At 34.2% G+C, this 17,164-nt stretch overlaps 2 protein-coding genes across 2 annotated transcripts; both read left to right on the top strand.

The window, feature by feature from the left end:
- The first annotated feature begins 328 nt into the window (after positions 1-328).
- On the top strand, positions 329-7,072 carry LOC145642321 (uncharacterized). The gene is made up of 4 exons (XM_081693457.1): positions 329-1,114; positions 1,216-1,418; positions 5,934-6,008; positions 6,107-7,072. The coding sequence occupies exons 1-4, from the start codon at positions 427-429 to the stop codon at positions 6,494-6,496; spliced, it is 1,356 nt and encodes a 451-aa protein (XP_081549583.1). The 5' UTR covers positions 329-426; the 3' UTR covers positions 6,497-7,072.
- A 462-nt stretch (positions 7,073-7,534) lies between these two features.
- On the top strand, positions 7,535-8,425 carry LOC145565265 (thioredoxin H2-like). Its single transcript, XM_081625343.1, has 3 exons — positions 7,535-7,815; positions 7,898-8,020; positions 8,119-8,425. The coding sequence occupies exons 1-3, from the start codon at positions 7,711-7,713 to the stop codon at positions 8,248-8,250; spliced, it is 360 nt and encodes a 119-aa protein (XP_081481469.1). The 5' UTR covers positions 7,535-7,710; the 3' UTR covers positions 8,251-8,425.
- Positions 8,426-17,164: the final 8,739 nt, after the last annotated feature.

The following is a 17,164-nucleotide window of genomic DNA, read 5'->3' as shown; positions in this document are numbered from 1 at the left end:
CCCAAATACCCAATCAATTACAGTAAATAAAATGTCTAGAATATGTGAGGCAAGCTATGCATAAAACCCGAAACTAATATGACAAGATATTCCGTAACCGGTGCAACGCCGAGCTACACACTAATTAACTTTACTTAAAAAAAATCATACTCCGTAGAAAATTAATTACGAAATTACCAGTAGATAAAATTATGTTCATAGAATTTTCTTTAAAAAAAAAAAAGTATGTCCATAGAAGATAAACTTGGAATTTGTAGAGTCTAGAGTGTAAGAGTACAACTATAAGTAAGCCCATCAAAGCTGTCTCTACTCCCCCACTTTTCCTCCAAAACCTCCTCATCGCCGCTACCCTCCTTCGTCCTTTCCCTGAGGGCGAACCCTAAATCTCTCTCTTTCTCTCTCTTCCTCTCTCTTCCACCACCTCCAATGGCGGCAACATCCACCTCCTCCGAACCCACCTCCGCCACCGAGGGCCCCGTCCTCAGCGTCATCACCAAACGTCTCCGCGCACTCCGCAAGAAGCTCAACCGCATCTCTCAAATGGAGGACTCCGTTGCTCAAGGCAAAACCCTTAACAAAGAACAGCAAGACGTTCTTCGCTCTAAACCCGCCGTCGTCGCTCTCATCGACGAGCTCGATAAGCTTCGCGCTCCTCTTACCACTGCCGTCGAAGAAGAACATTCCCTCGCTGTCGCTACCTCCAAAACGACGCCGTCTTCCTCGCCGGAGGAACACCAGTCGCCGGAGGTAGAGGATCATCGTTCGTCGGAGAATAACGACGACAACAAAGAGGGTGTTGTTAAGGATCTGTTGTATTTGATGTATTTTGGGAGTTTGTTTGATGTGAAGCCTCAAGGTGACTTCACTTCATTGATGTTGACACGGACTCATGAGCGTGGTTGCTGTTTAACCTACGATTATGTCACTGATGATGCTACTGATCTCCTAGTTGAGCGCGATTTGGATTTGATTTCAGCGTTGCAGGGTTTGATGGTTTCGCGGCCGGCGAATTCGGCTTTGTCGCATCAAAATGCGTTGGATATGTGCGTTCAGCATGCTCAACTCTGGTTAAACAATTCTGATCAGACTATTGATCCTCAATCCAATATTACATGTAATTGTTTTGCATAATTCTAATTCGTTTTGTTTTGATTGTGTTGTTTGATTGAATTTTATATTGAATTGATGGTTGGAGTGTTGTGTTGGTTTGGTCAGATGCTGGGTTAAAGGAGAAATTGAATAAGATTATGGCTTCGGACTACTTCACTGCCACACCGCAGATGAAGGGGCCTGGGGAAGTGGCGGCTGCCGCCGCGGTTGGAAATTTCGGGTCTTTCCAGGTTCCGATGCACGAGAATATGGTGCCTGTTGAAGTACCCGTGCACATTGAGGGATCCGCTGAGCAATATCAGGATACGGTAAATAACTAAATTATTGACTAGTTTGATTCTTTTGTGGCACCAAATTTATCAAGTTTAATTATTTTCTTGTGATGTGTATAAGGTGTTAATGTCATTGCAAAACATTTTTAACTTGTTGATTTATGGAAATAGAAATCAAAAGATTTTAAATACTCCTTCAAATTTCAAAAAAGGGTTTATTTTAGGGTTTATGAGAATGCTTTGTTTACGATTTATAGTATTAGATGATCAAGCTCTGGACACTTGTTTCGGGTGGGCAAGAATGGATTATTGTGATATTCATGTCATCAGCTATAATGTTAAAATTATGGAAATGTTATGGCATATTATTAATGAGGATAAATTAGATTAAAATAAGTGAAGCATATATTAAATCTCTCTCGTTTGGGAACACAGATAGCCTTCTTTGCAACTATTTATATACTTCCTCCGTTTTTTTAATATTGCACCACTTACCGTTTAAGGAAGTTTCACATTTATTGCACCATATACAATTTAGGAAAAGAAATTTATGTGTTCACACTATAAATACCTAATATACCCCTTGCTTTTCAACCCTTACTTTTATTTTGTGTATACAATAACATGGGCAACTTTGTATTTCTACCTTTCTCTCTCATCCTTTTTTCCACTATCAAAAAATTTGTGTCAAACCCTTATGGTGCAATGCAAAATAAAAGAACGGAGGAAGTATATAGTATTATATATATATTTTTTGCACTATGCAATTATTTTTGGAATATTGTTGCAAATCATAAAGATATGCCTTTGAAACTTCTTGTGTAACCCTATTAAGATTGTTAGATATGTTATCTTGTTGATTGATATATGCCTTTGCAAACGTTTTGTGTAACCCTATGAATTGTTAGATATATTATCTTGTTGATTGATAGTTCAAACCTTGCTTGTATCTTTGTATGTGTATGGCACTATGATGTGCTTTGGGATCCATGATGTGCTTTGGGATCCCTTAATCAGTTTTATTCCCTAAATTCTGGTCCTTGTTTGCTGCCGCTAAGTAATTTAAAAATCTTACGTTATATCGTGAGCATTTGGTGCATTTCATCTCATGCTTTATAACTTAAATGCAACAATTATGTAAACTGCACAACTTGATAAGTTGATTGATTTGTGTTCAATATTAGGAGAAAAATTGAGGCCTGATTATTTGTTAAAGAGTGGTTACTTGTGTTTTTCTTGTGAAGTGGCGTTTTATGCCATGGTTTTCTTGTTGTATGGGTCTGTAGGGGATTTTGGCGTGTCTTAATTTCTTAGCCAATGCCCCACTAGGTGTATATATTAACGATGTAGATAACACCAATAACAGGGGAGGTTGCTAGCTATTGCTTTGTCGCTCTTTACACTATATATATGTAGTCCGAATGAAGAATTATTGTTAAATACATACATGGAGTAATCACTTTTGGTAGGATTAAAGCTTTGATTGATTACATTTAGATTATTTTTCCTTTTAATTTTTTAATATATTTGGATTTTAGTTTTATACTTTTATGCCACCAAGGGTACCAAGTCGTCTATAAATTTTCCTGTTAGTAGTGATAAAATATGGCACCAACTAATACAATGATGCTGGATAAGTATTTTTGATGATGCCTATACTGTCTAAACTATGGCCTTGGCAAACAAATGGGGACACTGTTGTTTGTTTACTGGCTTGGGTCCTCGCGACTCGTAAGTTTGGGATGTTTTGATATTTGGGGAGTGCAATTTATATTTAATTCTGAGCAAAAAGTGTGCATCCAGCCTAGAAGGGTTAGGCTCCTGGCCTGGTTTCTCTGTTTCATTCTAAAAAACAAAATTACTTCGTACCAAAAATATTGCAAATAATAAAAAAGTAGGTAAAAGCTGGTATGAGACCATGAAACACGTGAATTACATATAAAACTAACCCAAGTATGAAAGGTACAAACCCTAATGCACTACTTTAAACATTACCATCTTGAATTATTTATAATTAAAGTTTTTAAATTGATTTGAAAGCATAAATTGTGGCATAGTAATGAAGTTCACACACGACTGTTGTTTCTTATCTAAAAGTCATAGTAGATGGGGGAACGGAAGGGAATAAATACTGTAGAAACTCCATTGTTGTAATATTTTTGGAATGGAGGAAGTATTTTTCCTTTGATAATCTTGTCTAAATCTGCTCTACACCTCAAAGTCTGGCCATTTCTTGTATTCAACTATTTTTTTGTTCCAACTGTACAACCTTAAGAGGAAATTGACTCTTTTAACCTCATCTGAATAAGTTTGATGACCTTCCAATTTTAATATTATCGACATATTTCTTCCTTCTAAAGACACAGACTACCGTAATATAAACTCAATGAGAGCTACATCATTGGATGTGATTAGTGACCAATTAAGATTTTCATGTACTCCCTCCATTCTTTTTAGTACTATCCACTTTCTGTTTTAGGCTGTTCTTTAATGTTCGACCCACTTTACTTTATTCTATTTATGGCATTACCTTTTTACCATCTAACCTTACCCATAACAGTTATAAGTATACCTTTACTTACTCTCTCTCTCTCTCTCTTATTCACCTTTTCCTTACACAAACAACCTTTTTACATTATTTTCCCATTTTATCTTATACCCACCCATATTGTTCAATAATTTCTTGAATACGTATCTATCGTATCTATAGTAAGTGAATAGAACATAGGGGTGTTTATTGAGCGAGCCAAGGGGTGCTCAACTCGACTCGAAAACATTTTACATGTGCTCAACTTGTGCTCGTTAAAGTTTCGAGCTTATAAAACTGGCTAGACACGTGCTCATTAAAGGTCCTAGTTGAGTTGAGTAGCTCCCGATCTGCTCGTTAAATTTTTAGCCCTTGCTATATTTATATGGTTTTATTTATTTTTGTTCATTTTATATATTTTTTTTATTTTTTTTATATATTCTTTTGATAATATAAATTAACACTTATTAATTGTCAAACTTGTTTAAACATTGTAACTTTGTTTATAAATTCTATATTAATAAATTTTTTTATCAAGTTGCTCACAAGCTTATCGGGTTTAGTTAGAGATTGCTCAACTCGTGCTCGTTAACATCTCAAGTCGAACTAACTTGAGTCGAGTTTTGACGGAGCGTTGGCTAAGTGAAGTTTGAGTTGTTCGTGAGCTGCTCAACTCAATTAGCACCCCTAGTAGAACATACATGAAGAATTGAGGTAGTAGTTGGTTTTGTGTCTTTTAGTGTATTAATAGTTGTTTAAGTAGAGCTGGTCGTGGTTTGAGTGCGTGTCGTGTTTATTGGTCAATGTATTGATATATCTCCTTTTATAAGATCTCTATTTTGCCATTGATATCTTTCTTTTTTTTTTTTTTTTAAAAAAAATAAAATTATTTAAGTTGATCTTAAATAAGTCCTACATTCCTACCAAGTTCATTTCAGTATCTTAAGATAACAACTTAAGTTTAGTTCAGATAAATAGAATTCAGAAAAGAACGAAAATTTAGTGGGTTTAGATTTTGTGACTTTCTATGTTGTCACCATTGGGAAATCCTATAATGCGCTAGAAACAACTAAGACTAAGGTGCTCTTTTCCTTGTCATAGAATACTTAATATCTCTCTAAGTTTTGTTCAAATAACTTCTATATGGTCATCAAGTCTGAATGTAAACCTCACATCAGAAGTATGCCACATCTCTTGGCTTTTTTTGTTTTTTTTTTGCTAGTGGGCATCAGGCGAATGTAATATCTTATAATGAGGTAGTCATTACCATTTGGAGATGTCTTTTGCTGATAGGTTTCCTTGTAGTACTGTAGTTGTACTGGACCTACTGGTAATTGTGGGAGAGCATAAATAGTGCTGTGACAGGAAGTGTTGGCTTTGTTCAGGAAAACTGAGCATCATTGTTTATTTTTTTTTTTTTTTGAAGAAAGCATCATTGTTTATTTAGTACTTGGTACTTTGGGTTTAGGCCATACCTTGAGGGATTAGGCATATAAGGTTTCTTAAGGGCTGCTTTTTTAGTCGCGAGGAGAAAGTGTCTTTCAAGTTTGGCTAACAGAATTAATTGTGAAACGCTGTTTCGTCTGCTATACCATTTAATTTTTGTTTATGTTTAGAAGGGTGGGGGGTGGGGAGGGTGTTTAAAAAGGTTGGCATTTTGGGGGTATACATAATGTGGTTTTTGTTCCTGTTTAGTAGTGCTATTGGATTTCATTGGTGTGCTTGAGCTGATGTAGGATTTAAAATTTCTGTTCTTTTGTCCCCCCCCCCCCCCCTATATTTTTTAATCACAACTTTTAAACATTGAATCCCCAATATCTGTGCTCTCACTCTGAAAAATTAAATGTACTGGTATATAACCATTCTCTCCCCAAAAACAATATAACTCCAAATTTAATTAACTTTTCCACCACTACCACTTCTATTGCCATTATACTTGTGTAGTGGCATAGATACACACTTGTTACGATGTTTACAAGGTTAGCTTAGGAGCTTTACTAACTTTTATTATTGGACAATTACAGGAGGAGAATTTGGCTAATTATGAAGATTATGAAACCAGGGAACATCAAGTTGGCAGTGCTGAGGAGTTTCAGAAGGTCTGTTATTGGTTTGAGTTTGACCGTTTGACAGCACTAATTTTGTTCAGTTTAATTGTTTATCAGTGAATTTAATATTTAGGGCTTTTGTTTCGTAGGATGACTTGGAGGCAGGTAATGCTCCTGAAACGAACTCAGCCCAACGGCCCCAAACAGAACAAGGACAATTACAGGCTGAGGAAGAGCATGGCTACAGAAATGTGGACTTCAGGGAGCAGCAGTACAATCCAAGAAGAGGCATGAGAGGTGGCCGTGGAGGTGTAGGTGGTCGTAGAGGTTACCCTAATGGCCGAGGTGGCAGGGGTAGTGGCAGGGGAGGTGGGCCTTACCAGAATGGACGTGGTCAGTATTATGACAACTACAACCCTAGGAACTTCTACAATAAACGAGGTGGCAGGGGAGGAGGTGGTAATGGTGGGAACCCATATTACAACCATTCTGCTGAACAAGGCAATCATGCTGAAGCAAATATGGGGGTTGCATCATAACACGTGCAAATATAGGTTGTCTTTTGGTTATTGGCTCATTGTTGGTGGGTTCTGGTGATTTTGCTGTGCGCTGGGCATAGTAAGCATTTGTAGGTCTATTTATGAATTCACCAATTTAGTTGCCTCCTTTGGGCACTGCTCTTTTGTACTTAAGTGAATGGATGGTTTTATAAAAACCCTCTAATATAACATGACCTGGAGAAAGTCATTATCGTTTGTCTAGCAAATTTCTTTGCTTGATAATTTCTCTGTTTGCTTGGGTGTTAATATGCTCTATGCTTTACGTGAAAAAGTTATCTTGCTTGCTGAATCAGACCACACATCCTAATTTACAGGTGCAGAGGTAAAGAGGGTGTGATGGTTGTTTGCTTGGACCCAAGGTGCACAATCAAGGGTTTGCGACTTTCTGGGAGTTGCACTTCCTGGGAAGTGTACTAGTGTTGGTAGTTTTTGTTGAAGTAGTAGATGCTCACCTATGTAGCAGAAGCAACTTCTATCTTGCGCATTGTCTTGTCTTTTTGTTGCACTGTCTTTTTGCGTCTTTTTGTCAATGAACTTGCATGTTTTTAAGCTCTATTGACCGCGTACTAACTATTTGATTCTATATACATTCATGTCTATTGTCTTATGTACCTTGATCTGACTTTAATACTTAGTATTCTTTATTAGTGAGATTATAATATGAATCATGTGGCACTTTTTAAAATTGAATTAGGATGCTAAAACTGAGCAGTATCAGTGCTTTGTGATAACAAAAGTGGATTCTAGTTAAACAGAGTGGGTTGGCGTTCTACTGTTTTTCAAAGATGCCTTAATCGCATTCTTTTCTTGAGCATCATTTTGAGGAGTATGGTGTAAGCATTTGTTTGTGACAATTCTTTTTGTATTAATTTCGCGGTATTATCCTAGTGGCAACAATTGAAATTCTGTAGTTTCGGCTACAAGACCCAGTTTCTGGACTAAAAGCTATATTCTTTCTAGTGATTAAATTCAGTCGGAGACATGTAACATATATTCCAAAACAAAAATTTCATCTCTCTTTCAACATAAACTATAATATATGTCAACTTCAGAAATGAAGGCATCTGATACCAGGTTGGAGAAGGGGAATCTACAATGATCATCAACTTATCATCTATATATATTCCTCCTTCAAGCTTATCATTCACGAAGAATTACAGATTTCCAAACTTAGCTTCCACCTGCTTCCTGAAATGGGGATTCGTATTTCCCGTGGCATACCACCAGCAGTCGTCGAAATTCATTCTACAGACCAATGGAGTTCACATTTGGAATCCTCAAAGAATTCTGACAAATTGGTGAGTTCTGTTTGTTGCTAATTCTTGTCTATCAGTATCTGTGTTATAAGTTCCAATTCTTGTTTCATTTTGGGAGCTGCAGATGATTGTAGACTTCTCAGCTTCTTGGTGTGGACCATGCCAATACATGGAACCGATTGTCAAAGATCTCTCAACAAAGTACAGAGATGTTGAGTTTGTCAAAATCGATGTGGATGAGCTATCGGTAAAGACAACCATATTCCTAAATTGCTGCTCTTTGTTTCAAATCATTCTTTCATCTGTATTGCTCGAGAACTGATTTTGTATCCCCTTTTTTTACAGGATGTTGCCAGTGAATTCGAGGTTGATGCAATGCCAACCTTCGTATTTTTTAGGAAGGGGAAAGAGGTTGACAGGCTTATTGGTGCTAATAAGGGTGAACTTAAGCAGAGAATCTCAAAACACCGAAATTGACACAAAAATTCTTTCGAATTTGTAAGAACTGTAATCATTATGTACCTTTACTAACTTGCACACTGCATGAGTTTTCTGCAGGAGAAGTTTACTTTTCTTTTCCTTTCTTTTCTTCAAACGACTTATAAATTCTCAGTTGATTTCAAATTATAAATCAGTAACGAATGTTGATCGATGTTAAAGCTTGATATTGTTGAAGTATCATTGATTTGTCTTGTCTAGAATCTCTAGATACTAAATCAATGGATAAGCATTCTGTAAACTTGTTTCATTTAGATGCCTAGAGAAAATTGTTATATTTCCAACTTCAGTAATTGTGAAGTATATAATTAGAATTCCTCCCCAAAGTGCAATAGTATCTAACATCCAAAGTAGCCCTATAATATAAGCTAATATTCTAAGTGGCTACAACTTTGATATTTTAGTACTACAATATATTACATCTATGTTCTGAACTCTTACATACATGGAGTTTTATGATGCTTCTTGTTAAGTGCAAGTGCAAGTATGGTTTGTCTGTACTACTTAGTCCCATATTGAAAAAAAGTATAGGGCTTTTAGTTTATTTTCCAAGCGGACTACTGTTCTTATTGTCAAGTGGTTTAGAACGAAATTTTATTTTAGGCTTTTGTAATGGGCTTCTCTCCCTTGTTTCTCCCCCATCCAATTCTTAATTTTATTTATTCCATGAACATAAAAGAGTGAGTTGCACAATGGACGACAACCAACTTCAGATTTCAAGAACTTTCTATTATCTTCGACTATGTTTGACACAAATTGTCAAACTCGTCCCTCGTCAAACAGCAGCCACACCAATTTGATATGAATTTTGATGGATATAACCTTCAATCGCAGTTGAAAGGTTTGGAATCTTGAGTCTCGGTCAAGAAACGCTAAGCAACACGAGCTTAAAACCTAAACTAGGCCAAGAATACACAAGCACAAGCTTACGTAAAACTTTATAAATTTCAAATCAATCAATCATACTTTTCGTTAAACACCATCACGTATTTATAAGCTAAATAATTAGCCTAAAAATCGGTAAAACAAATTCTAATCTAACTAGGAAACTAACTCTAACTTGTAAAGATAATATTTTGCAAATATGATCTTTAAAGTTAAGCTTATCTTATACTAACCGAATTAAACTAACAAAAATATCCTAATAAATTCGGTCATCTAATAATAAACTAAAAATAACAATAAAAATAATTATAATAACAATATTGATGCCTTGGAACCGCATCAGTTTTTATTTTATTTTTTAAATTTTTGGTAAACTCTTTATTTTAAAGATACACGAAGTCTATTTTTATAATTTCTATCACAATGAATTTTGGAGAGCTATAGATATTTCTTTCTCTGTGTGATTGTATTCCTTTTTTTAGCACCAAAGTTTGATAGCATCATTATTGGGTATTGTTTGATTAATAGTACTTGTTTCGGTAAACACAACGTGGACTTAAGAAGATCCTTAGTCCATTGGGCTAAAAAGGGGGCTCGGTCCAATTGACTTTGGATTGAGGGTTTCTTGCATAGCAAAGCATATTAATTGGCCTTGGGGGTTGGCTAAGGACCCCTCTGATGCTTAAGTCAGTCCTTTACTACAAAGAAATGATATTAAATGCTATGCAAGAGAGTAAGTGTTTGAGGCTTAATATTAGATTCCTAGTTATGGTAGAATTTAGACTATTTATACCCATAGAATAGTAATTAAGATGAGGCCCCCAAGACACGTGTAAAACCTTGTCACCTTGAGCGCGTGGGCTCTTTTGATGGACTTAATTAAGGCCTTTGGACTGATGCTTGCTTTAACACTTAAGCATATTGCACTTGGTGGCCCAATTGAGAAATAAGGCCCAAATTGGATGACCATTTTGGTGCCCAAACAGTACCCATTGATTCATCGGATGCCATTATGTAGTATATGCACGGTTCTCTAGCAGTTAGCACATTAATTAGCTAAACTAGATGAAGCTTATGCAATGCACGATTTGTTTGAATTTTTTAAAATAATTTTTTATACATATATTTATGTGCTAAAATTTGTTATATATTTAGATAAAATTTCTGATATCAAAAGATAATATTTTATATTTAATTAATTTAAAATGGGTAATCTCATTCGCCAATTTTGCTTACGTGTCATTTAAATTATTTAATTCTAAAAGAAATTAATAATCTCGTATTTAATTGGATACCAAAAAAATTTATTATGTTAAGCTGGAAAAAAGTTGCAAAAAACGCATAATTACGAAAATGCCATTAATGAATGCGGGTGAGACGTGAGCCATCAGATTGAGTGCGATCAATGATTGAGATTGGTTCTTAGTTCCTATTATTCACCTTGGTTCTCACATGATCTCAATTATATATATATATATATATATATATATATATATATATATATATATATATATATATATATATATATATATATATATATATATTAGATTATTCGGATTTCAATTATGAATACCACTAGTTTTCTCCATGCGATGCCCGAGTCGTTGTTTATTGAATTTTAACATAAACTTTTTATCAAAAATATATATGTTATTTGAATTTTTCTACTCAAGGATTATAATCACTTGTCACACATACTTCTAAAATAAAAAAAATATAGTTATACTGCTCATAAAGATGTGGGTGGTTTTAGGAAAGATATTGGGCCGATAGTTCTTGAAAATGACATAAGTAGCATTGTCAAAGCAATTAGAAGAAGAGGAGTGAGGGGATGGAGGGATGGTTGGTCCCTCCATCTCCCCCCATGTGATGGGGGTTCGACTTCTCACAGCCCCACTCCTGAGATAGGATGGGACCCCTCCCCGTAGTTTACCGGTAAAAAAAAAAAAGCAATTAGAAGAAATGAAATCAGTTTGGAGTTGCACCTAAATTCATATTATTGGATGAAGTTTCAAAAAATAAGTTGTGATTTTAATGTCTTTTATTTCAGCTAGATGAGAGATCAACATGAATTTAAAATACTTATGTATGAATTCTTCCAAAATTTTCAAATTTTGGTAGATCTTGATTTAATTTTTCTAATATCCGTAATTTAGGTTTAAAATATTTGTTATGTCGCTTATGATTATAATGATAATATTAACACAAACTATTGGGTGTGACAGTCCGCCTACCACACCCAATCGTGCGGCAACCCTTTCCCCTTCAAATGCATTACCCATTCATTTCAATTATCTAAGAAAATTGGGATTTTAGGGCTCACAATTCACAAAACAAAGATCATTATGTTTGTTCAGGCAATCGAATCGAAGATTAAATCGAAAAACCCTCCAAACGAAGATGACGAAGTGCGATTTGCGATGGAAGGTGGACGAAGATGACGATAGACGATTGCGATTTCAGTTCGCCTGGGGTGTGATTTCAGTTTTCTTAAGTCGCGATTTCAGGTGGTGTGATTTCAGTTCACTTGGGTTCGGCTGGTGTTGCGGTTGTTCGTGGAAGCGGCGAGTTTGGTAGACGGTGGGATAGGTGGGGTGGGGTGGCGTGAAGATTGGTGAGTGGGGATTTGGTGAACCTGCCATTGAAGGAAAGGAGAGAGAAAGTGGTGAAGGAGATGATGAAGATTGTGAGATGGTGAACCTGCCATTGAAGGGGAGGAGAAAGAACGTCATTTGTTTGGTATGGTTTTTGTGTGTTTGGATTGGAGAACGTAACGATCGGTGATTTTTGTTTGTTTTTGTTGTTAATTAGTTTTATCCCCGTGCAAATGCACGGATTTATAATAATAAGACTTGAAAATAAAAATAAATTAATTAATTAATAAAATTCAATTAAAATGGAGTTAGTTTAAATGAAATGGCTTATATGTAACATTTTTTATTTTTGAATTTGAATTCATATCATGTCTATCCTTAAAATTCTCATGTTAGATACATTATTTAAAATATTTTATAAATTATTGTAAGTTTTTTTTCATTAATTTTTTTTTATCATGTTATTTTTTAAGGGAAAAAAAGAAATTTTAAAAAAAAAAGCTAAAAAATATTTGGGCGGGAAAATTTTTGTTGTGAATGTGACATGTGTACTTAAGGGATAACTCTGGTGATTACTTTAGTATATAGTATAGATAAGCGTATCATCCAAGAGGAGAGAGAAGGAAATACAAATATACTGTATTTTGTTAATCATATTAGCCAACAAATGATGCATATCAGACATTAAAATGAACATATTGGCCAATTAATGTATGATATCAGTTAACATTAGGGACATATCAGGCATTGATAAAAATGTAACAGTCAACACAAGGAACATATTAGGCAACAAATGAAACATATTAGACAATAAAAGGAACATATTATCCAACAAAAGATACATATCTGCCAACATAAGGAACATTTTAGCTATAACAAATGAAGCATATCTACCAACAAAAGGATGAAATCAGCAAACAAAAGCAACAAGTAGGCCAACAAAATAAACATATCAGCCAACACAATGAAACATATAAGCCAACAATTAAAATATACATATCAGCCAACAAAATAAAAATTTCAACCAACCAAAGAAATATATCAGCCAACTGAAAGCAGCTAACTAAAGGAACATATCAAAAATTATTAAAAAAAAAAAAAAAACATATCAGCCAACAAAAGGAATATGTTAGCCAACACAAAAACCATATTTGCCAACAAATAAAACATATCAGCCAACACATGAAACATATCAGTTAACAAGTAAAATATATTAGCCAGTCTGCCGCACGCAAATTTTCTTGTGGCAATCCGCACCTAATACCTTTTCTAATATTAAATGGATTTATTTTAATTTGAAGTAACAAATACTATGATAATAGAATAAAAAATTTACAAGATAATTATTAAACTGCCTATCTATAACACTGATTGAGTAACCCATATAACACTAACAAAGTAACCCTTGTAACACTGATCAAGTAATTCATATAACACTAACGAAATAATCCATGTAACACTGACTGAGCAACCCCTATAACACGAATGAAATAACCCATATAATGCTAACACTGACAGAGTAACTCCTATAATACTAACTAAGTAACGTCTGTATGTAACACTGACAAAGTAACCCTCACTATGGCTAGCTAGCCACATATAAGAATGTGTGATTATTGAAATTTATAATTTAACATTTTTATTTCTGGATAAAGTTATGCATAGTAATTAAAGAAAGCAGATGTTAAACTAGAAAGTTGGGTTTGGTAGAAGTGTAATGTAAAAGTATATTTAAGTGGTTATTGATTTATTATGAAGAGAATTTATGAGTAAAAATATAACTAGACTTTATTATGAAGAGAATTTATGAGTAAAAATTGATGTTAAACTAAAAAACTAGACTTGTACGGAGTATTATTATGAAGAGAATTTATGAATAAAAATATAACTAAGTGGTTGTTGATTTAGTATTAGATATAGATATAGATATCAGATGGTCGTAGAACAATAAAGAACTTAGATTATTAAGTTTTTAGCTAAAACAAACATTTCACATGCATATTGTTACTGCATATGACCAAAGCTAAAAAAAAAATTCATTTGAAGAAAGACGCGCTAGGTATTATTGAGTCATGCAAATCAATTAAAAGTTCTACACTAATGATAGTTTAAGATGTGAATTGATGCAAATCAATTAAATATTATTTAATAATAATTTTGAAATAATAGTGTTAAACTTTTGAGGGTTCGTTTCAAAAAATAATTGTCATAAAAGATTTTGGTCGCTTTTTTATACTTCTACAAAGTCACCACATAGGCACATAAACCAAATAGTACGTATTAAAACTAGCAAGTGTACCACCTAAACCAGAGGTGTAAATACACACCAAATACAATTTCTCTACAAGAGCTAAATCTTTCGCGCGCGTAGGCTACCCTAGTGTCATTAAGGTTTTTTAAATTTTTTTTTTTTTTTTTTTTTTTTTTTTTTTTTTTTTATGTAATTATGTGGCTACACTATAACAGGATTCATACTCTATTCCAATATTGAACCATACATCATGAATGGGCTATATATTATCCAATCTAGGATTAAAGCAAATAATTTTTGATTGGTATGGGATATAAAATCCATACCAATCCATGTAGTGAACCATGGATATAAAATCCATACAACTCCCAAAAGAGAATGTCAACTATGCACGCAGAATGCTAGGCCATTTGGTGGGTAATACAAGTCATGTGCCCCAAGTAGGAGTGTAAATGAGCTGAGCCAAGACGAGCAGAGTACTACCTTGTTCATGTTAAAAATCATTTAAGTTAGGCAAGTTCGAGCACGATCTCGAGCTTTCAAGCGAGCTTAAAAATATATTCAAGCTAAGCTCATTTAGTAAACTATATGTTCACAAATGGTTTGTGAACGACTCGTTTATTAAACGAGTTAATAGTGAGCATTTCATGAAGAGAGTTTAATAATAACGAGTTTTGTACTTTAATTTTGGCATTTGAAAATTGTGAAGTTAGCATAACAATTAAGTCTTAAATACGAAATATAAAGTTAAGAGTTAATTAAAAATTGTGAAAAAAAACAATGATTCATAAAATATTATAAATGATTTACTCATAACAAATCTATATTTCACATAACACCACTTTTCGACTTTGAGATATCGTATCTTATTCCTTTTGCTAGTGATTTGCTACTTTCCCTGACCTGTTTTCCCTTAAATTAATTACTTTCTGTAGGGAATATTCCAAGCATCCCACACTTGAGCCCAATTGTGATCATACACTTAGGTATGGTGGCATTCAAAGGGAAGAAATCTAGAGCAAAAGAGTCGCCAACAAGTTTTAGAAACTTGTAAACTTTTCACAGGGTGAAGGTTACACCCCTTCACGATCCATGAGGTCGCTAACTCCCTAGTGGTCTTAAATCATGACTGGATATTCGGGATGAAGGTACAAATCCAACCTAATAGAGATTAAACCTGCCCCTAAATAGGCCTCTACTTTATTCTTCTCATATTCTTGTGCGCTTTCTGACTAACATACAATATAAATCCTAAACCTGTTTAATCTATGTTGGTTGAATATTAATGCACAAACAAATCTATTATTGGCGGTCACTTGAATTAAAATCATATTAGCCTAACTAAAATTATTAATTATTTTATTAAGCATGATTTCAAGTACAAATTCCCTTTAAACCTGCAAGAGAGGGCGTGATCAAGCGATAACAATATTATCAAGCAATATAATAATATTGATACAACAAATCATCATAATATTCTCATCAAAGCATAATATTAGCAAGATACTAGACATGATACTAACATGATTAATAACAAATCCTAGCATGTCACTAAACAATAATGATCAAAGCTTTAACCCTAACATGAGACTAATATGATAGAAGAAAATAGAAAGCAGCCTAAGCATGATACTAGAAAGTAATAAAAGACATCCTAACATTATACTAGGAATTAAAATAATATACGCATGCTTCTTATAGACATATAACAATAAAACTACTTACTTTGTTGCCTCACATCTCTTTCTATCAAAATAATACACACGTTAGTAACTTCAAGAAAATATTAAATCAAACAATTAATTTAAATAATTGAAATAGGGATTTGGGACCATACCCTTAGAAAGTATCAACCTTTTGCGTCTAGGGAGAAGGAAACTTCGAGCTTGGCTAGGTGTGTCTAAGACTCGTGAATGCTGTATTGTATTTAAAGGCTAGGCTTAGAAAGAGGGAGAAAGAACAAGCTTCTAGCTTTGAGAGAGAAGAGAATTAAAATTAAATGATTGTTGATTGTTGGTGATTGAAAATGGGGAAATAACGCCCCTATTTATAGAGAAAACATCCGGAACATTTAGAAAAGAGTAAGAATTTGACTTGGTGTAAAACTGCCCCTATCGTGATGCGATATGCCTATCGTGTCGCGATAGACTCCTCGCAGCACGATGGTGCGGCTACGATAAAACAGCTGTACGAAGTCCTTCCCCTAATATAATTAGACGATTAGACTCCGTGTTTATCATTAATTTAAGATCAGTTTATCATTAAAATATTTGTTTTATCCCAAATTAAATTCTTTATCTTTTCCAAATAAAAGTAAAAGTATAATTATTAATCCTAATTCCATTAGAACTTAAAATAATCTACTAGATTATTCTAGAAGATTAAAGTTAATCCTAATAACTTTAGGAATAATAATTAATGGACACTCCACTTGATCATTGGGTCATATATAAAATTATTTTGGGCCCAATATAGTATTTTGGCCATAAATTCCTTATTATTCATCGAAATTGGGCTTATAATATATCGTTGAAAAGCTCTTTTCGAGCCCCATCCAACTACACTACTATTGGACCTATATCATGGACCAAACTAAACTGCACTGGACATTTTCCATAAATAAGGTACGAAATGAAATATTATCGAAAATAGAAAGAAGTATATATATTAAAAACAAGTGCATCACGAGACTCTTTCACATTTCACCTCGTTCGATAATCAATGACGTGAAATATATTCATCACTGGGTTTGGTTTTTAGGGAGACACAATCAGGTGTCTACACTTTCATGGCAAATCGTTAATATAAGCCTATAAGGTTATATATGAACATAAATAAACGAGTTGCTCATGAACTTATCTGAGCTAGCATATATATGTTTGTGTTTAAGCTTATTTATTAAACAAACTTCAACATTTGTTTAAACTCTGCTCATTTATCAAATTAACGAGCTTCAACTGAGATCGAGTAGTTTATTAATCAGCTCGGTTCATTTACACCCCTAGCCCCAAGTTTCAAAATAAAATGATGCACGAATACGCTTCCTCTATGTCGTTTTTGTACCGGGGACGTATCGGGGACAGAAACGGGTACGAGTACGCCTAGGATACGTCCCCATGGCGTACCCTTAAAAAGTGGTACGGGGAGCCTTTTGGGTACATTA

The sequence above is a fragment of the Chenopodium album genome, chromosome 1 (assembly GCF_948465745.1).
Source record: "Chenopodium album chromosome 1, dcCheAlbu1.1, whole genome shotgun sequence".
NCBI lineage: Eukaryota > Viridiplantae > Streptophyta > Magnoliopsida > Caryophyllales > Amaranthaceae > Chenopodium > Chenopodium album.
The sequence above is the reverse complement of the archived record's forward strand: the minus strand, read 5'-3'. Positions and strand labels throughout refer to the sequence as shown.

Coding starts and splice junctions, on each gene's coding strand:
- LOC145642321 (XM_081693457.1), top strand. CDS start 427: ATGGCGGCAACATCCACCTCCTCCGAACCCACCTCCGCCACCGAGGGC. Junction 1,419..5,933: donor CTGAGCAATATCAGGATACG/GTAAATAACTAA, acceptor GGACAATTACAG/GAGGAGAATTTGGCTAATTA. Junction 6,009..6,106: donor GTGCTGAGGAGTTTCAGAAG/GTCTGTTATTGG, acceptor TTTGTTTCGTAG/GATGACTTGGAGGCAGGTAA.
- LOC145565265 (XM_081625343.1), top strand. CDS start 7,711: ATGGGGATTCGTATTTCCCGTGGCATACCACCAGCAGTCGTCGAAATT. Junction 7,816..7,897: donor CAAAGAATTCTGACAAATTG/GTGAGTTCTGTT, acceptor TGGGAGCTGCAG/ATGATTGTAGACTTCTCAGC. Junction 8,021..8,118: donor TCGATGTGGATGAGCTATCG/GTAAAGACAACC, acceptor CTTTTTTTACAG/GATGTTGCCAGTGAATTCGA.